General features: G+C 45.2%; 2 protein-coding genes across 3 annotated transcripts in view; one reads left to right on the top strand and one right to left on the bottom strand.

The window, feature by feature from the left end:
• The first annotated feature begins 1,529 nt into the window (after nucleotides 1–1,529).
• Nucleotides 1,530–14,310, top strand: LOC143137995 (ATP-dependent RNA helicase DHX8-like). The gene is made up of 23 exons (XM_076298383.1): nucleotides 1,530–1,649; nucleotides 2,480–2,565; nucleotides 2,652–2,724; nucleotides 2,834–2,925; nucleotides 3,252–3,343; nucleotides 3,473–3,757; nucleotides 4,397–4,541; nucleotides 4,724–4,924; nucleotides 5,178–5,265; nucleotides 5,431–5,528; nucleotides 5,822–5,969; nucleotides 6,804–6,988; nucleotides 7,394–7,588; nucleotides 8,094–8,279; nucleotides 8,489–8,699; nucleotides 9,325–9,506; nucleotides 9,656–9,796; nucleotides 9,914–10,069; nucleotides 10,786–10,923; nucleotides 11,267–11,395; nucleotides 11,705–11,901; nucleotides 12,159–12,338; nucleotides 13,425–14,310. Exons 1-23 carry the CDS (start codon nucleotides 1,541–1,543, stop codon nucleotides 13,642–13,644), a joined length of 3,537 nt encoding a protein of 1,178 aa, XP_076154498.1. The 5' UTR covers nucleotides 1,530–1,540; the 3' UTR covers nucleotides 13,645–14,310.
• Nucleotides 14,311–14,963: 653 nt separating this feature from the next.
• The window catches only part of etv4 (ETS variant transcription factor 4), a 33,885-nt gene continuing 25,340 nt past the window's right edge, over nucleotides 14,964–23,508 (bottom strand). Inside the window, exons 8-12 of one of the 2 annotated variants that reach the window (XM_076298386.1) lie at nucleotides 20,566–20,634; nucleotides 19,358–19,405; nucleotides 17,922–18,094; nucleotides 15,817–15,918; nucleotides 14,964–15,633 (exon numbers count right to left, since the gene is read on the bottom strand). In XM_076298386.1, coding sequence (XP_076154501.1) covers nucleotides 15,406–15,633; nucleotides 15,817–15,918; nucleotides 17,922–18,094; nucleotides 19,358–19,405; nucleotides 20,566–20,634 — 620 coding nt within the window. In that variant the 3' untranslated portion in view covers nucleotides 14,964–15,405. The remainder of the gene's footprint in view (nucleotides 15,634–15,816; nucleotides 15,919–17,921; nucleotides 18,095–19,357; nucleotides 19,406–20,565; nucleotides 20,635–23,508) is intronic. The other variant, XM_076298385.1, reaches the window with a different exon arrangement.

The following is a 23,508-nucleotide window of genomic DNA, read 5'->3' as shown; positions in this document are numbered from 1 at the left end:
GCCTGTTTATTTTGTTTGAAGTGCGTGCAGGGTGTGAGAGGGGAATCGATGTGCTTTGATTCCAGCTTGGTAGTTGTAGTCTGTGAAATTAAAAAGCACGTGTGTGTGAAGTATCCAAACAATGACACCTTCATTTCATTATGGCTGCTTTAGCAACACACCTTAAGCTACTGTGTAGGCTAGTGGGTCCCATTTAGAGGTGGCTACTTCATTCGCGCTTTCCTTGACTCATGGAGCTGCGTGAATTGTATTAAAACTTTTCGCCACGATATGGCAATTTAAGTCCGCTTGATACTGTAAGGCGTAAGCCATTGGTTTCCAAAGGAGATTTTATTTGTGTCGCCAGCATAGCCTATTGACAATTTATGTTGTAAATAGGCCTACCTTATAAGCCTACCTAGCTTAAGGAAGCTAACAGCTTTCTATTAGGATCTAGTTTGTTAGTTACAGTTTTGTCATAACTCCCTGATGCATTTTTGCATTTAGAATAGCCAGAGCGTAAACAATATCGGGTGCCTATGGACTAGGCTTGGTGAACCCAGCCTGATCTGCCCGCTATTTATTTTTTGATTTCTTAAAAGATTGAGCTTGGTCTGGTGAAAGCCAGACTAGCCATGGACCTCAGTTACACAATGCAAGGGAACATAAATCAGCCTATATTTGCACGAACAATAACGGACAACAGCTCTCCAACTTTGGCCCGTTAAAATGTGTATGAACAGTCTAGCGACGCATTTCATCAAGGCCCATTTGGACATGTCAGTTATTTGCACCACTAGATGTAAAACAGCATTTCGTTTCAGACTACTGTTACTTAATTTGTGCATTAACAATAACGTTTCAGACTACTGTTACTTAATTTGTGCATTGACAATAAAGTATTACATGAACTAAAGATGACTAAAATCTTATGTAGAAGAAGAAACATTCACAAAAAAATCCATCCATCCAAAAATGACCTTTGTTTTTGATAGCTGTTGAAAACGGCATGGAACTGACAGAGATGTTTTTGTAAATAAATAAATAAACAAATAAATAAATAAACATTATGCTGATACCTTTTGCTTTTCCCAAATACAATGTAGCCTACAGGTGTAAGTGACCTTTCATCAATCCAGTTGCAATGGATGAACTGTGATGAACTGCCCTACTTGTGATTGTTTAGAGATTTTAAAGGTTTTATAACAATGCTACATCTTCTTTGGCTATTCTACAATCTATTCACCTTTTCAGCACCAGTAGGCTACTTTCTGTGCAGCCGCACACACACACTCAGGCATGCCAAACAAGCATACACAAAAGTTTCAAGAGTGGGGGATGGAGTAAAATATGGAGACAAATTGAAGTGTGATTTATTTTCGCGGACGGATGTACAGGACTGAGCGGCGGTCATATTTTGTACCGCTATGCGGTACATCTAGTTGTTGAGGTGTTTGGTAGCGTGAGAGGGGGCGTCATTCATCATGCTTGAGTTCCGCATCAAAAGGTGAAGTTACAGACATGCGCGTTTGATATGTATGCTTGGTAACAACAGCGAAAGATGGCGGAAAACAAGCTAGTGGAGCTGCAAAGGCTCGAGTACTTGTCTATGGTGTCTAAAGTTTGCACAGAACTCGATAACCATTTAGGATTAAACGACAAAGATCTAGGTAAGCTCTCATATCTTATATATTCTTGCACAACGGATAAATGTGACCAGTGTTGTATAGGTAACGTTAGCTAGCAAACTTACTGGAGCAGCTGAATGCTAGGTTGTCCTGTTTTGCTAAGACAAACAACATGAACACTTAACGCTGTCTGTCTGCTTTTAGAGTACGTAAGTAAGTGTCAATGTCGATCTCACTTTATTAGTAGCACTATAAATGTGTCTGTATAAAAGTTGTCTGAACTTGGTTTTGTTGAAGTTTGTTAGAAAGTGATGGTAAGCAGTACAATTGTGTGCTAATGCTAGCATTAGAGGCCCTGTGGTGTCTGTTGCTGGATAGCATCATGCACGAGTTACATTTATTTAGGGTTAACCTGTGGGATCGATTATGGAAGTAACAATACCTGGGATATGCCCTAGGTATTGAGGCTCATGTCAGTGTTTGTTAACTGGGGTTTACTACATCATGCTCACTGATCTCTAAAGAAGATTCTTTAGAGATCAGTGATCATGCTAGTTGGCTGTCTCGTCATCTATCAGTGAGGAACCTACGTTACTTGTACGTATTGTTTCATCTTCACCACTTGCCAGCCTGGCAGCATGGGGAAACCCAGGCTAACTTGCCCTGACGATTTCCAAAACACTTTGTATCCACTACGTATTTTAGTGAGTAGGGGCCTGCATATCTCCCATTGGTGTGCACAGCGTACAATACAATTTCAGAAGTGGTAGAGAAAAACTCCCTTGTCTCATGTCACATTTTGAAAATTAAAAGAACTGATAACAGCTTTGAGAAAAGAACTGATGACAACCTGATGTTATTTTCACTTTCAGCTGAGTTTATCATCAGTCTGGCTGAAAAACATCCGACATTTGATTGTTTCAAAGCAGCTCTGCTCAAAAATGGAGCAGACTTCACAGTAAGTACAACAAATTATGAAACTCAGAACCATGAATCTGTTCTTAATATCAGATTGTCACATTAGCTTCTGTTTATGTTTTCCAGGACTCACTTGTCACCAATTTGCTGCGTCTCATTCAGACAATGCACCCATCAGCTACTCCATCCACCAGCAAAGGTGATAATAACTAACTAAAAAACAAACAAAAAAGCACTCCGACATGCATTAAAATGTTTAAAAACTTAAATGCTTGCTTTCTGTTCATTACTGGCTATACTGTTTCTAGCCTCAGAGAACTCGGGAAATCCCAAAGGCGACGGCGACAAGCGTAGGGAGATGTTCCCTGGTCTCTGTTTACCAGACAATCCATCCGCAAGGGTAAGATCCAATATTATAAAAAAAAATTATCACACAGCCATTGTTCTGACACAGTCCCAACAAACTTTACCTCACTATTTCCATTACCTATTCTGGATATGTGACACAGCTTCAACAATAAAATATTTACTGACTTATGAAGATGGAAGCCATTTTATTGAGAATATAATAGTATGTGTAATATCTGTTTTAGACTATGTTTGATGAAGATGGAAGCCATTTTTATTGAGAATGTAATACTATGTGTAATATCTGTTTTAGACTATGCTTGATGAAGATGGAAGCCATTTTTATTGAGAATGTAATACTCTGTGTATCTGTTTTAGACTATGCTTGATGATGCCAAGGTGGCTGCAGATGCTATGAAGGAGCTGGAGATGTTCATGCCCAGTATTCAAGAAACACCAAGTACAGTCAAGTAAGGATACACCAAACCATTTATTTTCAAGCAGTCCTACATAGAAAAAATATAATATTGGTTTACAAGTTGTAGTTTTGTTGTATGTTAATCGACATTTCTGAAACATATCCTTTTCCAATATTCAAGGCCCGAAAATGAAGGTGGAGCCAGAAAGAGGAGTCGCAGTCGAAGCAGAGAGCGGGACCACAGGAGACGCGAACGCTCCCGCTCCCGCTCCCGGTCTCGCTCACCAAAAGTGGAGCGGAAGAGGGTGCGTAAGTCCCGCTGGGACATGGACAGCGATGCCTGGAGGGAGAGGGACAGGCACGTGGACCGGCCGCCCCCAGAGGAGCCAGTGGCTGGAGACATCTACAACGGCAAAATCAGCAGCATCATGCAGTTTGGTTGCTTTGTGCACTTGGAGGGTCTGAGGTAGGTTTTCGACCTCTTTCATCATATGCAGCTAAACTAACTTTTTCATTCAGGTAGTGCTGTCTGGAGTACCAATGTGTGTACTATGTGGATGTCCAGAGAATAGGAGTGGAGTGTGTTTGTGTGTTTGTTTGTGTGTGTGTGTGTGTATGTGTGTGTGTGTGTGTGTGTTAAAGCTGCAGTTGGCAAGATTTTCTTGGATCATATTCACTGAAACCGACACTATGCTCCGACAGAACAACATAAATCAGCCGGTTTTAGAAAAAAACCTGCACTTCTACCTCCACCTAGAGCCTGTTATTTGTTTTGGAAAAATCCACAGCTCCCGGTTCTTCTGGTCCAATCGAGCAGGGCTGTGTGAGATCTGACTGTCAATCACAGTCTGGTGCAGTCTGGTGTGCACTGACGAGCACAAACTCGATGAGAGGGTGCTCGGTGGTAGTGGGAGAGGGGCATGAGAGTTATAAACATTCAAAATGTTTACTAAGTCCCCTCAATCTGTCAGACTTGCCAACTGCAGCTTTAAGGGTGGGGGGTCCTGTGCTGTGGCACCCACACTGAAGCACTTTTTTACTGCTCATTACAGAGGTGTATGTGAGTGTTCCACTTATACTACGTTCCATATGATGTCCTTTTCAGAAAACGTTTTGAAGGCTTGGTGCATGTCTCAGAATTACGCAAAGAAGGAAGAGTGGCCAACGTGGCGGATGTGGTCAGCAAAGGTCAAAAGGTCAAAGTCAAAGTGTTGTCGTTCACAGGGACCAAAACCAGTCTCAGTATGAAGGTAAGAATGGGAAGACACATTGACCCCTAATAGTACTTTAGAGATCAGCCATTTTTGTCAAGTTGCATTGCTTTAATTAATCTGCCAATCCATTTAACTTGAACTGCTCGATTGAAGTCAATTGAACTCGATTTAACTTACATGACCACATTTAACTACATTACATGCTTCCTTATCTCCAGGATGTGGACCAGGAAACTGGTGAGGACCTGAACCCAAACCGCAGGAAGAATCTTTTAGGAGAGGGCACAGAGGATGCCATGAGGAACCCTGACCGACCAGTGGACCTAAACTTGACCCAGGTACCCGAGCTGGAGGAAGACACTATGGAGCGCAAGAGGCTGACCAAGATAACTGACCTGGAGAAGTGGGAGATCAAACAGGTACGGCACTGTCCTTCCAGCTGTTAAATTCTCTTCCACTAGGTGGCAGCATTAGTTTGTGTGTTTGAGATGCTGCCCTTCTTGGAGTTCTTAGAATCGGGCTGTGAAATAGATATGTTTTTCTCTTACAACCCCCTTGAACTGTTTGTGAAATGGCTCAAGAGATATATATGAATAATTGTTCATTTTCATTTTAACAGCCTCTGTTTATTGACGTTAAGCATTATCTTTGTCCATCTTTATCTTTGTATAGATGATTGCTGCTAATGTTTTATCTAAAGAGGACTACCCTGAGTTTGATGAGGAAACAGGCATTCTACCAAGAATAGACGATGAAGAAGGTACATATCGCACTGGGAAATTCTGCTTATTTATTCACTGTTTATTTATCGACTGTACTAGTTATACACCACTGTTCCAAGTATATTCCACTATTATATATCTCTGATAGCCCTCTCTTTGGCTGGATGTTAATTTTCATGTGACTCCTACTTGTGGTCCCTCAGATGAGAATTTAGATGTGGAGCTGGTTGAAGAGGAGCCCCCCTTCCTCAGAGGACGCACTAAATTCACCATGAACTTGAGTCCTGTCAAGATAGTCAAGGTGTGCTGCCATTCTCCTCGCCTTACCCCCCCCTCCATTCAGTTATGCTGCTATTGACTCTAATCTACATACTGACCACTCTAATCTACAAACTGACCAATCTGACTTACAAAATGAAACTGTTGCTGACTGTAATGATCACACGCGCTTCTCACTGAAACCTAATGACTCACCACTTCCTCTTCTCTTTTTATGTTTTTTGTGAGTTGGCTAAAAATATTGCCGTTAGAGCTGATCTCTGATTTATTTGAATTCTTCAAAATGAGTAACACAGTTCACGTTGTCTCCTCCAGAACCCGGACGGCTCTCTGTCCCAGGCCGCCATGATGCAGAGCGCCCTGTCCAAGGAGCGGAGGGAGGTGAAGCAGCAGGCACGCGAGGCCGAGATGGACTGCATCCCTCTGGGCCTCAACAAGCACTGGATCGACCCTATGCCTGATAGTAAGTGTCTCGGCTCCCCCCCCCCCCTGCCCAAATGCTGGATCAATACTCTCCACAGCGCCTCGTCAGCAGACCACACCGAGCCATTTGGAGTCCTAAACGAAAGGACATAACGATACTGTTAATTGTATTGTTACCACAGATACAACAGCCTCTCGAATTAAGGAGTTGATAGATGAATAACAATCAATAGCGCAAATGGAATACCGAGGCCTCCCCCCCCCCCCCCCCCAGACGTTCAAATTGAACCACGCCATTTAAGCAAAAGGATGAAACGTTGTTGTCAGTCCCATAAAGAATATTGTCCAGTGTTTAGAGCGATGGCGCTCTATCTTCATTTAGGAGGGGTGGCTGGTGCTGAGTCAGGAGCGAGCCAGCCGAAGGCTGCAGAAGCCTGGGCCACTCCCATCCCATCCCATCCCGTCGTGCCTCCTCAATCACCCCGCTCACTTGAGAGTGCCAGACATCCTCTCCTCTCATCTCGAGGAGAGGGAGATTTTTCTTTACTGCCCCACACAACCCCACCCCACCCCAACCCCACCTCGGTGCGAGAGCCCTCGGGGCCCCTACTGATGGCCAGCTCATTTCCTTCAGCTCTGGTGCCCTGGTACTCTACCCAACCCCCACACACACAAACACACACACACACACACACACAGACAGACCATGCCCTGAAGTGCCAGTGCCACTGTCCCTGCATACGAGTCAGCGTCCGGTAGGGCAAATAGGGAATGGGGTGATGGTAGTCATGGGGGAAGGGAATGGTGGTCAGTTATCATAATTGCCCATCTCGAAACTAACACACTTCCTCTTTTCCCACCCCTCCTCCCCCAGTGGAGGGCAGGCAGATCGCCCAGAACATGAGGGGCATTGGCATCATGCCCGACATAGACGTGCCGGAGTGGAAGCGCTACGCCTTCGGCGGCAACACGGTCTCGTACGGGAAGAAGACCCAGATGACCATCATCGAGCAGCGAGAGAGCCTGCCCATCTTCAAGCTCAAGGAACAACTGCTTCAGGTGCACAGGCTCAGCAGCTCCGCGTTCTCATATACTCTCCCCTTTTGTTGTCCAAATAGGCTAGGTTTCATTTTTCCAAACAGTTCGGCACTGACTGACACTTTTTTCCAAAAAGTGTGACAACAGCAAATTTGTTACTATCTGGTTTCCTGTATTATGATAAGTGAGTGAATTCTCATCGTGCTTAGTCGACTGAATGACCTAGCCATTGGAAAAATTTCAGACACATTGTCAAACTATTTTGTCAGCCTATATGATTAGATACATCAGTCAAAATGACAGCGTTACTACTCACATTTGCTACTTGGCTGATGTTATCTCAGGTAATCCTACATGGATGACATTGTTATCTCAGACAATGCTAAGGCTGATATATAAATTGTGTTGTAATCTGCTATGTCCCAGGCTATCCATGATAACCAGATCCTGATTGTGATTGGTGAGACGGGCTCAGGGAAGACCACCCAGATGACCCAGTACCTGGCTGAGGCCGGCTACACCACCAGGGGCAAGATCGGCTGCACCCAGCCCAGAAGAGTGGCCGCCATGTCTGTGGCCAAGAGGGTGTCCGAGGAGTACGGTTGCTGTCTGGGACAAGAGGTACAGTAACTCACAAGTTCATATACCTTAATTTCCCAACTATTAGCCACGGCTTATACATTGATTTGCAAAATTCAAAATTTCTTCAGCTATGAGGTAAATACACGGGGGCAGTTAATAAGGTATATATGGTTTTTTTTCTTTTAACTTGCATAAAACACTGTCCTGCGGCTTATACTCAAGGTGGCTAATACACCGGAAATTACTGTATGTTTTACATGTATAGATAAGTTTGCTATGTACAGGTTCTCATGCCAGAACATAGAAATAGTGATTAAGTTAGCTTCCATTTGTCAACAGCATAAAATAAAATATGTGTTTTCCATTTCTTCTTACTATGAACTATATTGAAAAGATATGTTTGTCAGGAACAACGATTTCAGGAATATCTGAGTTTTCTTCAGAATAAAGTAAAAAAAAGAATAATTGTTAAAGACTAGCACATCACGGTGGCATTATTGTTGAAAGACTCAAAGCTAAATGAATGTCATGGCACTCTGTATAGGTGGGATACACCATGCGTTTTGAGGACTGCACCAGCACTGAGACGGTCATCAAGTACATGACCGATGGTATGCTGCTCCGAGAGTTCCTCATCGATCCTGCGCTCTCACAGTACTGCGTCATGATGCTGGACGAGGCCCACGAAAGGAACATCTACATCGACATTCTCTTCGGCCTCCTTAAAAAGGTACACGAGTCAGTGTTGAATGTTTTTGTATTCAGTAGTCGATTGCTGAGGTTGAGGTTATTTGTGACTTGAGGTTCAGGTCATTTGTAGCCGGCAGAAGTGATGTTGAATCTATTCTGCATTCAACACGCAATGCGCTCTCTCCTGCTCGTTAAATAATATAATTTAACTGATGTGAAAAAAAAACACATTGTTCCCTTTATCCTCAGACTGTGCAAAATCGCAAAGACTTGAAGCTGATCGTCACTTCTGCCACGCTGGACGCTGTAAAGTTCTCTCAGTATTTCTATGAGGCGCCCATCTTCACCATTCCCGGCCGCACATACCCTGTGGAGGTGCTCTACTGCAAAGAGCCTGAGACGGACTACCTGGATGCCAGTCTGATCACAGTCATGCAGATCCACCTGACTGAACCCCCAGGTAAGCTTTCCTCCTTAATGCGATCCATACATTAGAAGACTTTGACAAGATTTGGGAAAGATTTTTGAAAGATTGGAGTCTTTTAACTAATGCCCCCCATTCAAACTTTACTCAAAAGACTACACCAGTTCAAGAATCTTGCCCAAATCTTGTCAAAGTCTTCTGGTATAAAGATGGCTTTATTAGTATTTGTTTCATTTTATAGCACTTAAAATGTTCAAGGAAGTAATAAGTAATACTATATTTGAGTAGTACTAGAGGATCGCCAGAGCAACACAGATGTTTACTTATTTCTACGTTTTAATGCATAGGTGCAAAGCAATAAATTACATTTCGATGTTTACTACATCTTCGTCAGAGTCCATTAAATGGACTATTTGAATGGACTCTGTGCACCTATGCATTAAAACGTAGAAATAAGTAAACATCTGTGTTGCTCAGGCGATCCTCTTGTACTAGTATGAGACTGTTCCTTCCCATAGATGCACCAGACGTCCGCAGAAGCGCTGAGGAATGACCTTTTCTGATATTAGTGTTTAACATTTGTAGACAGCAATAATGGCTCATCTTCACTGACACTAAGTTTGTGTGCCCTGGTTTGCTCTCCCTCTCCGTTCTCCTGCAGGTGATGTCCTGGTGTTCCTGACGGGTCAGGAGGAGATCGACACGGCCTGTGAGATTCTGTACGAGCGCATGAAGTCTCTGGGTCCAGATGTTCCTGAGCTCATCATCCTCCCGGTGTACTCGGCTCTGCCCAGCGAGATGCAGACCAGGATCTTTGACCCAGCACCCCCTGGCAGCAGAAAGGTGTGAAGCCTGATTCTCTCTCTCTCTCTCTCTCTCTCGTTCCTTCTTTGTCTTCCTTTTTCCACTGGCTCTTACTGTCTGACTTCACCTCTACCTCGGTCATATTGCCCTTTTTTTTTTGAGCTAACACAAAATGTTGTCATTTGTAGGTGGTTATTGCCACTAACATCGCAGAGACATCCCTCACCATTGATGGCATCTATTATGTGGTGGACCCAGGCTTTGTCAAGCAAAACGTCTACAACTCTAAAACTGGCATTGACCAGCTGGTGGTGACGCCTATCTCACAGGTACACAAGCCTGCATAACTCACAAGGCTTTAATCTAAAATGCTTTCAGATGTGTCGATTTGGTTCAGCATTCACTCGTTAACCCCTCTGACTGATGACCTTTGACCTCTCCCCCAGGCCCAGGCTAAGCAGCGTGCAGGCAGAGCTGGTAGAACAGGCCCTGGTAAATGCTACAGGCTGTACACAGAGAGAGCCTACAGAGACGAGATGCTGACCACCAACGTGCCCGAGATCCAGAGAACCAACTTGGCCAGCACTATGCTGTCACTTAAGGTACTCAATCATCTGACCAGCTCTCATGCTTAGTGTTGAGAAACCCCAGTGTCAAGTACACTAAGATTAATAACACTTGGTTAGATTTTTATTAGATAAGCAGTTTTTGCAGTGAAGCATTGTGATTTATCAGTCTTGTTACTTTATATGTATTTCACTTCTCATTTTGAAAATTGTGAAATGTCAAACAGTGATGTGAACTTTTGGCGGGACATTTTCCAGCTGCCCTCATCCCCTGTGCCAGAACTGAACATGATCACTTAATAAGTCTGACCCTTGTGTAATGACGCTGACCTTAATTTGAGGTCATGCACCTGTTTGGATGTGCTCAGGTCAGGGCTCAAAGTTAACTTTTAAATGTGGTTGCCAGCTTGGCAACCAGGTATGAGGTTTTGGTTGCCAAAGCCAACCAAATCTGGTTGCCACTTGTAACAATTTGGTAGCCAAGGGCAACCATTAATGTGGAGCCCTGGCTCCAGGGCCTCAGGGTGGTTGTTGGAACGTAGGCCCCAATCACCATGCATCTTTGTTTCATATGTCAACCACAACCTTACACGTTTCTTTTGTGCACCACCTTGCTTTGAACACGGCCATTATCAGTGCACCATCAGGCAGCCGATAAAGATCACAGAGATCAAGCTCACAGACCAGTAGTGTTACAGTCTAAATGACCTCTCTGATATGCACATTAAGTGTTCTTTTTCACTCTCGCTCAGGCCATGGGTATCAATGACCTGCTGTCGTTTGACTTCATGGACGCCCCTCCAATGGAGACCCTGGTGACTGCGATGGAGCAGCTGTACACCCTGGGAGCTTTGGATGATGAGGGGCTGCTCACACGTCTTGGTCGCAGGGTGAGATTTCCATTTCTCTGTGTATGCAAAAGCACTGCTGTATGAGGCACAATTGAAACGACATGGGACCTCAGGACACAATGATTTTTGGAATCATTCTCTGATGAGATGTGATGTAGATATGATACATGATGAGTACTGTATAATGTCGAATGGCCAGATAACGTATCCTGAGTTGCAGAACTGAACAAGTTTTGTTTGTGTTGTAATGTAATGATGTAGAATCAGGACAGGAAATGTGATGCAAAGCATATCTCATACAAACTCTGTATACCACTCATTCATCTTTCTTTTTTCATCTTTCTTTCTTCCTTTCTTCTCTCTTTCGTTCTGTCCTTCTCAGATGGCGGAGTTCCCCCTGGCCCCCATGTTGTGTAAGATGCTTATCATGTCAGTGCATCTGGGCTGCAGTGAGGAGATGTTGACCATTGTGTCCATGCTGTCTGTGCAGAATGTCTTCTATAGACCAAAGGTACTGGTGTAATCATGTTACTATGGAGAAAAGTGTGGCAACAATGAAAATGCCGTTTACAGGAAATGTTCTCATGATGCTGTTCCAAGCAACTGGTTCTGTTATACTTATATTATACTTAGTCTGTTTGTGAGAAGATTGCTCAAGTCTAGACCTCTTGGAACTGTAAAGTAGAATTGCCTTACAAAGACGTTTTTAAGTCGTCTATTTATCATCATTTTGGCTATTGTATGTTTTTTTTGTAAAGGATAATATATTAATGCGGGTATTTTTTTTATTTTTTTCAACTCTAATTTAATTTCCTTTCAGGATAAGCAAATGCAAGCAGATCAGAAGAAAGCCAAGTTTCACCAGCCAGAAGGAGATCACCTTACTCTGCTGTCAGTCTACAACTCCTGGAAGAACAACAAATTCTCCAACCCCTGGTGTTTCGAGAACTTCATCCAGGCCAGATCGCTGCGCCGCGCACAGGATATCCGCAAACAGATGCTGGGCATCATGGACCGGTAAAAAATTCTCAGATATCGTTCTGACTATAACTTTACAAATGGTATTAAGTTATGTAGCCATAGCCATGTGGCCCCAGTCACTGCATGTTTTCCATGGAAACCTTGCTTGGCTGATCATATTGATTGGGCATATCTGCTATAAGATATTTAATGTCACACCTTAAACAGATTATGATGGCGTAATGCCTTGAGAATGCACTTTGCCGAGGACATTGTGATTGTATCTTCACTATGTTGCCTTTGTCCCCTCATAGACATAAGTTAGACATGGTGTCTTGTGGGAAGGCCACTGTTCGTGTGCAGAAAGCCATCTGCAGTGGTTTCTTCCGTAATGCTGCCAAGAAAGACCCACAGGAGGGCTACCGGACGCTCATCGACCAGCAGGTGGTCTACATCCATCCTGCCAGCGCCCTCTTCAACAGACAACCAGAGTGGTGAGTACTCCGTCCACCATCACAGACCAGGCATGGACACACCTTAAACACTGCAAAAATTAAAATCTTATATTAAGATCAAAACATCTATTTGGTATTGTTTTCAGTATGAAGAGACTTACCTAGCACTCTCCTGAAAGATCATTTTGACCAAATTTAAGAAGACTCTTATCAAGACAAATTTGCTTAAATGTCCTTGATGACTGGCAGACAAATTAGCTTGTTTTCAGGATGAGACATCTTAAAATAAGTCCATTAATTTTACGAGAAGCCGCTAGCAGAGACTTTCTAATGAGGAGACACAGCACTCAAAAAACCCTCCATAGAAATGCATGGGGCTAGTTTGTAACGCCAATATGGCCGTTACTACACATATCCCACCCCTTCCTCGGCAAAACGTCGACATGTGAATACGTTTAGCCAATCATGTGGTGTGATGTGAATACATTGAGCCAATCATATGGTGTGTTGTGAAGACCGTGCCAATCATGTGTTGTGATCTCGCCGATGGAGCAAGATTGGTGTCGTTAATCCTTGCGCACGCGCAGTTCGACCCAAAGACTGTGCCCGATGAGTGCCCATAAAACGTTGGTATATGGCCGCCGAGTGGAGGGACTTGCCTAAAAGGACTTTGGCGCTAGTTAAGTCTCTTTATACTGAAAACAATCATAACTACATTTTTTGATCTTGATAGAAGATCAGTAACACTTGGTTAGATTGTATTAGTTTTTGCAGTGAGGCATTGTGATTTGTTAGTCGTGTGACTTTCTTGTACACATCTGAATAGAACAGAGGCTGTGTTGGTAATAACGTTCATCTTGTCTGGACATTCCCACTCACACACCATTCCCACTCAAACAATTTTATTCACAATGTCCCACTGATGCAGTCAGAAATCTGCCAACACCTTTAGCTGTTTTATTTCCTCAAGTCCATGATTAGTTATTGATATCTCACTAGGAGGGCTGTCTTGATTTCTCCTTATTCAGCATTTGCTGCCTTGCTTGTTTTAACTGGGTAGTCAGATTACAGAAATCTGCATTGGCTTCCTGTGTCACCAACTTTTGAATATTTTCTCGTCACTAGGTTGGTGTACCACGAGCTGGTGTTGACCACTAAGGAATACATGCGCGAGATAACAACTATTGACCCACGCTGGCTGGTGGAGTTCGCGCCGGCTTTCTTCAAAGTGTCCGACCCCACACGCCTCAGCAAGCAGAAGAAGCAGCAGCGCCTGGAGCCACTGTACAACCGCTACGAGGAGCCCAACGCCTGGAGAATTTCCAGAGCCTTCCGCAGGCGATAGTCTTGCTTCTTGTGATGCACCACACTACAGTCACCACAGCCGTTGTTGTCTTGTCACGGCGAAGGCAGGCCTGGCACTTGTATCTCTTCAGACATTTCCTCGGAGGCAGTGCTGTGCCCAGTGTGAATATAACAGGACACTTTTCCAACATTGCTTTACATCCCAAACCAGCGTTTTCATTTTGCCTTTACAGTTATTCACACATGTGAACTTCAAACACCATTGCAAATTAAAAAATGTTATTATTTTGTGGAGGATGTCTTAATGCCGTAATGCTTATTTGTGCATAAATTGTGTTAGCAGATATCAATTCAGATTACTCGACAGATTATGGGAATTTCTGTACTGTGGAACTGTAATTAGTTTTAAGCCGAATCCAGGCCCATATTTGGTGACAAGAATGGGGAACGGAAGGAGGTACTCAATTCAATTATTTTCAATGTGGAAGTCATAATGGGACTGGATATCTCGAACAGATGTTGTGCATGTGCAACTGAATGTGTCTGTGTGTGTGTGAGAGACAAAGACAGCGAGAGAGTGAGAGAGAGAGTGAGTGGAGTAATATATTTATAGATCATAAAAAACTTTTATACTTTGTCGACAGAAACGACAACAGGAAATTGTGTGCTATTGTCTGTACTTTTGCAATACATCAGCTAACCGCAACAGCGTCTTGTTCTCCAGTGTCTTTAAAGTATTGTAGGATTCTTTTACCACCGTAAGACCTTTATAGTCTATATCCATTAGTTTGACTGGCACCAAGCTTAATGGGTTTTTTTTTTTATGTATTTATCAATAGCTTTTTAGGTTATTTTATGAGTCATATCTGTGGTGGCAGTGAAGGGATATGGAATTGTTTCCTAAAGTTTAAATGAATCCATCAAGCAATATATATGCTAAACTTTACAAAAAAATTGCAAAGTTAAGATTACGGTAGTTTACTGGGTCTTAAAACATCTTTCTGTATAGTACAAATTAACTAGTTAATGCTGTTATCAAAGCTGATGAAAAACAATCCCTGTGCCTAGAATCAACAGTCCTTTCCATAAAAGATTTGGAAGGATTTTTCTAGCTACAAAAAGCTAATTATCATTTTAAAATCTTGCTTTTTTTTGTTGGTCTGTAAGCCATTGACATGTAAATGTCTTTTACACTTGAGATTTATAGACATTTTGAGGGTTTGTGTTGCAGGCACTGTATGTTGAGAAGTTGGTTACATATTGCTCAGCCAGTTGAAGTGGGACATGTTCTATCTGTCCAGTCAAGAGTTTTAACTGTTTACGTTGGTTTTATTGACATGTCTCAGTGGTACATAGTGTTCAAGCAAGTTGTCACAAACACCACAAACAACCCTCCATCAAGGGCACAGAGCATTTTTATGTCTTGTTTTATGGGGAAGGAAGGTAATGGAAAACCCCTGCTTTTGATCCCCACAAACTACTCATTACATTTTCACAACGACTTCCCCTGCTGCCCCACAAATAATCCACAGCCACCTGGTTAGTAGTAATATTGGGTCTTTATTAAGCAATCTCTGTAAGCACAGACTTGTGGATAGGCCTCAGAAGTGAGAGGAATGCTGAATCCCTAATGAGATTAATTTAAAACAAACAAAAAAAAAAACACCATAGCCTTATATACAAGAGGATGGGGGGGGCATGTGCAATAGATGCAGGACTGGGGAGGGGGGGCGGTATGGGGGGTGGAGAGGTGGGTTGGGGGTCGGGGCGGGATGTGGGGGAGGAGGGCAATTCGGTGGCATTAGTACATGTAGCCTTTGGAGTAGGGCTGGGCCCCCATGGCGCTGGCGGCTTGTTCGGGTGGGTAGTTCACCCCCTCGTCCAGGTGGGAGAGTGGCACGGTGTCCTCCTCGTTGACGTAGCGCTCGAACTCGGCCTTCAGGCTGGGCCGCTGATTGTCGGGGAACGCCAGGGAGATGAGCGCCTCCGGCTCGCACACAAACTTGTAAACGTAACGCTCTCCCGCCACCTGCCAAGGCCAAGGACAGTGAGGTTAGAAACTAAACCACAAATCATGCACCAAACGTTCACACTTACACTTTTACTAGAATAACATGATTTTAAACTGACATGAGGGGTCTATACACATTGCTGTATTAAAACATGGTTTATTTGTATGTGGCAAGGTAGAAATGGCATTTGCTCTGCTTACCTTTTGCATGATTCCCTTCTCATAGTAGTAGCGCAGTGAGCGACTCAGTTTGTCGTAGTTCATGGCTGGACGGTTTTTCTGCATCCCCCAAAGTCTTGCCACCTGAGAGAAGCAGGGGAGGAGAGAGACTGTGACTCAGATGAAATAACTATGGTGTAATTAACATGATTCATGTTTACCGGTAAGTAGGACTACATATCCGTTATTTACCTCGCTCTAGGCTCTAGCTTTATTTTTATAGGCTACTGTCATTATGTTGTAAACTGAGTAAGTTGGGGAGAATCTCTCCACTTTGACAATTTACACTAGAGGGCGCTGTTGGCCCAGTGTGTATGTAAAGGTTAACATTTTTGGGCGGCGAGGGTGCAGGAGTGTGGAAAACAGGGCGAGCCACCAACATGTTGATTCAGCCCCGCTTTATGTAACCCCGCAATCACATGCATGAGAGCTGAGCTCCCATAGTGTTTGTCATCCCCCCCGCGAACACACACACACACACACACCAGAGCTCCAGCTAAGCTAAATAATACTCTTGACCATCTGAAAAGCCAAGTGCACACACACACACACACACACACACACACACACACACAGCTTTGACATTTGTGCACTCTTCCTCTAGCTTTCCACACCTTCTGAAGTGTGTTTGTGTTTTATTAAGTTTGTTTAAAAATGTCTGATTGAATCCAAAGGTCTCCAAACTCAAACAGAACGCAAATGAAAGTCACCACTTTAAGGGGGATTGGGAGGAGGGGGAGGGGGGAGGTTGAGACTTCCCTTAGGGAGAGATGGTTTGTGTTTGGTCTCTCAAGGAAAGAGAGAAGAGAGCTCTCAGTCGCCGCTGTATAAGTCCAGCTGTAATGAATGATTAATGCGGACAGTGCTGGCCTGATGGAGGCCTGCTCGGCGAGTGTGGCTGCCTGCTGAGTAATGCTCTTTAGCTGTCTACTGACCACAGACAATGGGAGGGTGAAGTGGCGATGCGAGCGCGCGCAGGGCCCTGACCATAGCGGCCCCGCAGCAGAGTGCACAGGGTTGTAATATTTAGTAATAGAGCTCCAGCCTCCATTTTGCATTTGTGTGTGTGTTTGTGTGTGTGTGTGTGTGTGTGGAGGGTAAATAATGCATGGCGGCTAATGGAGAGCTGGCACTGGTGAGCCCCAGGGGAGTTTGCAGATGCGTGTGGTGGGAACGGACGAACGGATGGATTTGATGAGGAGGAGGGCGAAGCTCTTTTACGGATCCTTGTTTCAGACGCTGCAAGGCAGCACGGGGGGTGAAAGCGACTCCAAACAGCTCACCTGTGGCTGTGGCTCAGCTGATGTATCAATGACTCACATGGAAAAAAGAATGCTGACTGGAGAACAGGCTCTTCCTGGTTGCGTACTCAAGTTGTGTATTAGCAGTGGAAAAGTTGCCCTGGTCTAAGGTCAGTCCTAAATTCCTTCATGAACCATTCATCAACTATGAGGCAGTTTCCCCTACATGTATTAAGCCTAGTCCTAAAATACACAGAAACTTCAATGACAAGCTCCATTGATAATTGTCTAGGACTAGGCTTAATACAAGTACGGGAAGTCGACCCTATATGTCTAGAGCCCTAGCCTGACCAGCCAGACCCACATCAAGATGTAGGGTCTGGGATCTCACCATTCGCAGTGCACAATCCGAGGGGCGGGATAAACGGTTGTCTTTCAAATTCCCTCTGCATGCAATAGGATAACGCTACAACTCATGAGTCCCAAGCGTTTTTCCACCAGCGGAGCTAGTTTGCTAGTTGATAAAATGTTTGGCAACTTAAAAAAAGCTTAACTCGTGCCGTGCTGTTCGCCAGCAGCAGCATCCATCTTCTTTGTTTTCAAGTAGCAGGGAATTCACGCGGAACCGTCGCAACTTTGCCATCATTATGTTAAGCCCGACTCTATACACGATGTGATTGGCCTGATTGAAGTTTCATTTTTCCAGCTCGCAAGCCAACGGAGAGTTGCTAGACTACCCTGGGTAGGGTGAGTCTAGATTTCTAGGCTACTAGAGCCCCAAAAACCCCTATGAAGTTATTAGCAGTGATTAGCAGTATTTAAGGATGGATTTGGAAGGACCCTTACCTCCTCTGGCTCAATGAGTTTGAACTCCATGCCGCGGCCAGTCCAGGCGATGAAGTGGGCATTGCCTGGGTCGTCCAGCAGGGCCACCAGGAACTGCCAGAGCTGCAGGGAACCGCGGCGCTGGTAGGGGGCGCCCTCACGGAAGACGGTGCCCGCTTCCTGCTTGACCTCACCTGATGGACAAACACATGGAATACACAAAGGGGTCAAGCTACGACAGAGGGATGGACAGAGGAATGCTGTCGCTAATCTGTGCAAGCTATGTACACTGCCTTGTCACAACAAAGCTACCTTACAGCATAAGCCTTCTGTAAACTGAGTGTGTGGTCGCTAGCCTCTGGCTTAGTGGGCAGTATCCGTTACTCCCAGTTCTCATACCAGACCTGTCGAAACAGGGTTAGGCCAAACTAGCCCCATGGTCTCGTGTTGCCGGCACAAATGACCACACCAGATAGACTTTCACGGGCGGATCAGATAGACGTTAATTACAGCACAGGAGGCTTAGTTGGGCTCCAAGTGCAGTGGAGGAGTCATAGGTGTGTTTGTTTGTGGGCGGTTTAAAGGTTGTAATCCTTCACCTTGAGGGCAGTTCTTGAAGTAAGAAGACTAGAAAATGAACCACAGGCTAACTTGCTCTCAGACCAGGCAGTAAATTAGGCTGTCGGCTAGCAATGCGGCTGTAAGATAAACGACGAAGCTAACGTCATCGTCAGAGTCTAGAGGGAAATAGCTTATCCAGTAAAATGCTGAATAATAAATTAGATAGCGATAAGTTGAATGAGTCATGTTCAGACTGTATTTCTCCTCCTTATTCCAGGAAATTCCAAACTAGACTGACTATTCCTCTTATGTGGTGATGGTGAAAATGATTTTAGCATTAGCGCGTTCACTGTCTGGCACCCAGGCGTGGGAACCCCAGTAAGGTAACTGACACCCTCGCTCCAGAACATGTTCACACCAGTTCAGCTGGTGCGACTGTCCTTGAGACTCCCAACCCAGGACAGTCAATCAATCAGCGCCATGGGAAAGCGACAGCTAAGCTCATTCTGAAGACGTCATGAGAGCCGCGGTATGCCTCACGCATGGGAAAACAGACACCTCGCACTGTCACAGCCCAGATTGGTAACGCAGGTCTCTGAGGCCTCTATGGTTATTGTTTGTCTCTGTATCAGTTTGCTTCTTGCACTGAGGATGCTGTTGCTGATAGGTGTGTGTACAGGTGTGGATTATTGTCTGTGTGAAAGTCGATCCTGAACTGTGCACCAAGCGAGCAAACGTGTGTGTGTGTGTGTGTGTGTGTGTGTGTGTGTGTTGTTGCATTTCAGCGATCACTTGATGCACCTGGTGACCCCCATCTTGTTGTTTGAGCTTCCTTTGAGATTATTACTTCTTTTGAGGTTAATAAGATACAACAGGATATTCAGTAAGACGCTCACCTTCAAACTTCTCAGGAACGACTCGGGAGTCATTTTCGAACAGATAACCTGGGGAAAAAACATAAAAAAAATGTGTTTGTTACAAAAGGTTCACAGCAAAGGCTTTGTGAATGTTTGCTTGTTCACTCATGCCAGACTGCCTGTGTCCAGGCAATGAGGTTGAATTACACTGAAAATCACGACTGAGGCAACAAATGTGTTTTCGCTTAAATGGGGAAAAAATACTTGAATGGGTCACAAAAAAGAGTCTTGCATAACAGCAATGAACTCTGAAGGAGACAGCAATTCTCCTCGAGGCCTTGTGATTCAGAGAGGCTCTACAATGACGACAAAAAAGGGACAAAGACGCATTTCGGATGATCTGTGGCGCTCGGGACATTTGACCAGCTGCAGAGGATGTGACGGCCATTCTGTTATTAATAACTCATTATAGCAGGGCGTAGAGACGACGGCTGGAATTACTCAAAACGGTGCGACACAAACAAAGCGAAGCGAAGGGGATGGATTATTTTTTCGCTCCTCCAGGAAAAATACTCGGCTTTTCCAGTAGTAATATTTACCCTGGAATTCCTGAGGCGAAGGGGGGAAGGTTGGGGTAGCGGGGGGGGGGAGTGGGGGGAGAGGAGAAGTGAGAGACTCTGCCAATGGAAACACAGACCCTCTGGCCTGGTAAGCCAATGACCACAGCAAGCGCCGGCCAATCCGCGAGTGCATCGGAGTTATGAATGGGCAAATCTGCAGAGCCTCTGCCTTAACCGTCTCACCGCGGCCCTCTGCGACTAGCCCTGGACATTTTGGCGTTAGTCATTAAAGCACTCATCACTCCACCCTCACATGGACCTGTTCCATGGGGGATTCCCTCTAAGGCGAGTCAGTTCATGTGAGAAGGAAGAGACTCGGCACAATGCAGGCCTATTTGGATATTGCTTATTTGCATGAAAGGATGACAATTCCTTATCTGTGCACTCATTTGTTGAGAGAGCCCTTTTAATGTCAGTCAGTGTCATTATTTTCAATACCTACCAACTATGTCATAAAATATGTGTGGTATATTGTATTATGCATCATATAATTCTTCTGAATGTAGTTTGAGAATGGAGAAATGGGTGGAAGGTTTAAAAAAATGGGTTTTAACAATTGTGGAAAACTGTAAGTGTTCCCTTTTTTGAGCAGTATATATATATCTGCGATATGAATAAAACCTTTACCTTCATTGTTATGCTGTTGGTTTGGGTAGCCCTCATTGTGTTGGTACATTGAAGTACATCCAGGCACATCTAGGAGAGGAGACAAGGAGACAAGGAGAGGAGTAAGTCTCAAGAGCAGAAGGGGATAAGTGAGCACTGAGTCGAGCTCTGCTAAGTCAACTACATTGTCCAGCTGCATGTTGGACTGTTCAGTGCCTCGGCAGGCCTCTCCTGTGTTTTACTGATGCCGTTGACCTCTGCTCCAGAGTGCAGCAAGGACAGACACCGGCATTTGTCATAATATCACCTGTCGGCAGGGATATTTATAGGCGGCTGGGCAGCCGGAGGGACACAGCACTGGAATCATGAAGCTGCTCCCTGCAGCGTCGGCACTGCACTGTCCCGTGCTGGCCCGCGCTGTGCCCACCTGCAGCCGACCTGTCACACCATCTATGGCCCGGATGTCTCACTCTCACCCTCCCACCCCCCCTCCACATCTCCCAGGGGCGGGGGGAGAGGGGAGGAGAGTTAGGGCACGAGAGCGTGTGCCCACATTCCAGTTTTTAGTGGTTACTGTTATATGTGTTACATTACAGCTCTTAATGATACAGATCTAAATCGAAACATTTCCTCCTCTGCATTCCCTTTGTCTGGGTCTGTCTGTGTGTGTGTGTCTGTGTGTGTGTCTGTGTTTGGGTTTCTGTTTGTGTCTGTGTCAGTCTGTCTGTGTTCTCATTCTACAGGCATTGGTGGCACAGAATGGGGGAGGATACCAAGGTGGAGTGCCCTTGCTTCTTTGCAAGGTGACTCATGCTCTGAGAATCTGGCTACTGCATGTTGCGAGAAGTCAACAAGAAAATAAAATAGTTTGCACGCCAACAATCGTCCTGCGATAACATGGTCGTTGTTTTCCTCTTCATTTCCTTCTCTAATTGGGTGGAGCTGATCAATACACTTGAATGTATTTGAGAGGTAACCCTAATAGGCCTAAATGACTTTGCCATTTCTGTTGTGGCACCGTGTCTGACAAAGAGCGTAAGACTATAATTACTGTCTAAATGTCAGCGAGCCTGCGTGAGGCTCTCGCTCGCTGGCTCGCGCAGTCGGCAGCAACACCGCGGACAACACCCTCATCAGTGTCAGACGGGTGTTGAATGCGCTCCAGCTCATTCACCATTCCTGTGCTGATAGGAGGAGGGACTGCCACAGAGCAGAGCAGGGTAGCCTCAGAGGCTGGGTTAGAGAGAGAGAGAGAGAGAGATTTCATGGAAAGAGAGAAGAATAGTGGAAGAGGAAGAAAGAGAGGGAAGGAGGGAGGGAGAGAAAAGGTCAGGTGAATAAGTAGAGAGTGAGTGAGACCGAAAGTGAAGGAGAGAGGGAAATGGGCAAATTCCAAAGAAAGACATAAAGAGGAAGAGAGATGGGCAGACAGAAAGAGAGGGAGAGACAGGCAGAGAGAGAGAGACATGTTCCAGTAGAGAGGGAGAGACAAAAAGTGAGAGTAACAGATAAGACAGATTGGCAGTAAGGGAGTGGGAGAGGCAATCAGACTGACAGACACATTCATAGACCACAAGAGTGAGAGTAAGACAGAAACAGAGTAAAGACAGACAAACAGGTTCTGAGAGAAAGAGAGAGAGAGGGAGGGAGGGAGGGAGAGAGCACTCCCCTCTCACAGTTCACTGATAAGGCGTCCGCAGCAGGCTGGTCTCCACCTCTGATAGCACAGTTTATCCACAGACAAACATCCTTTTGTTGGCCTCGCTCAGCTCTGACGCCGCCAGATTCCTCGCAAGCACAAAGCTAACTCTGTCAGCCCTATCAAATCGGGCCGTTTGAAAGACAGGCAAAAATGGGCCGCCGCTGCTCGGTGCGTGCCACGCCGCCTTTGTAGCCACGTTAGTGTTTGACGTGCCCTCCCTCTCTCTCTCCCTCCCTCTCTCTCCCCCCTCTCTCTAGCCCTCTCTCTATCCCTCCATCTCGTGCCTGTCAGCTATGCAAACTTCAGCTGAGCCAAGACGTCCCCTGTTTTGATCGTTCAGACTAGTAATGAATGGGGCTCACAAAAGGGGTGTGTTTCTATCACTGTATCTGACGCACATGCACACACGCACACACACACATACACATACACACACACACACACACACACACACACACACACACACACACACACACACACACACACACAAACAAACATGCACAGAGACAGACAGAGAGAAAGAGAGACAGACAGAGAGAGAGAGAGACTTAGACTCTGCTGCTCTCAGCAAAGTTGTGTGTTTCTGTAAGCCAAGGCCCCCGGCTACCCCACCCTGCCCCCCCCCCTGTCTCCCCCCATCTCACCCCATCACCACACCAAGCCAGCGCGAGGCTCGCGTTACCGCGGCTACGCTCATTTTTCCATTATGAGTTCATCTGCCTGCAGAAAAGGAAGCCGCTGCTGAAACCCTACACCTCCGAGCACTCCGCTGGGGATTCTAGTCTTTCCAATGCCCTCCATTTTCTCAATGAAATTCCTCTGCCTCCCTTTCACAGAGCACAAGAAAGAGCAGGAGGAGGTGGAAGAGAGAGAGAGAGAGAGAGAGGAGAGAGGTGATGAGAGGAGAAAACAAGGGGGAGCAGCAGAAAGGAAGTCAAGAAAAAGAGGTAAAGGAGAGAGAAAATGGTTAGAAGAGTGGAAGAGGGGAAACGAGAGCAAGAAGGAGAAAACAAAACGTTGAGGAGTAGAGTAGAAGAAAGCGGTGGAGAGGAGAAGAGAAGAGAAGGAGATAATGCAGGAAAACCGCAGGGAAAAAGAGAGGAGAGGGGGATTAGACGGAGAGCCATTTTGTCCTGCGCTCCTGAAGGCCGGAGTTTTCGGGAAACTGAAAGAGGAGCGAAGCAGCCATTTCAAGGAATCTGCAGCCAGCGAAACACTGGATGAGTCACCGCGATTGAAATGTGCTGCCTGGGCGCCACAGT

This window comes from Alosa pseudoharengus, unplaced genomic scaffold (assembly GCF_046254945.1).
Source record: "Alosa pseudoharengus isolate Yale_2024_CS ecotype anadromous, Long Island Sound unplaced genomic scaffold, YU_APseudo_1.1 YU_APseudo_1.1_scf_21, whole genome shotgun sequence".
NCBI lineage: Eukaryota > Metazoa > Chordata > Actinopteri > Clupeiformes > Clupeidae > Alosa > Alosa pseudoharengus.
The sequence above is the reverse complement of the archived record's forward strand: the minus strand, read 5'-3'. Positions and strand labels throughout refer to the sequence as shown.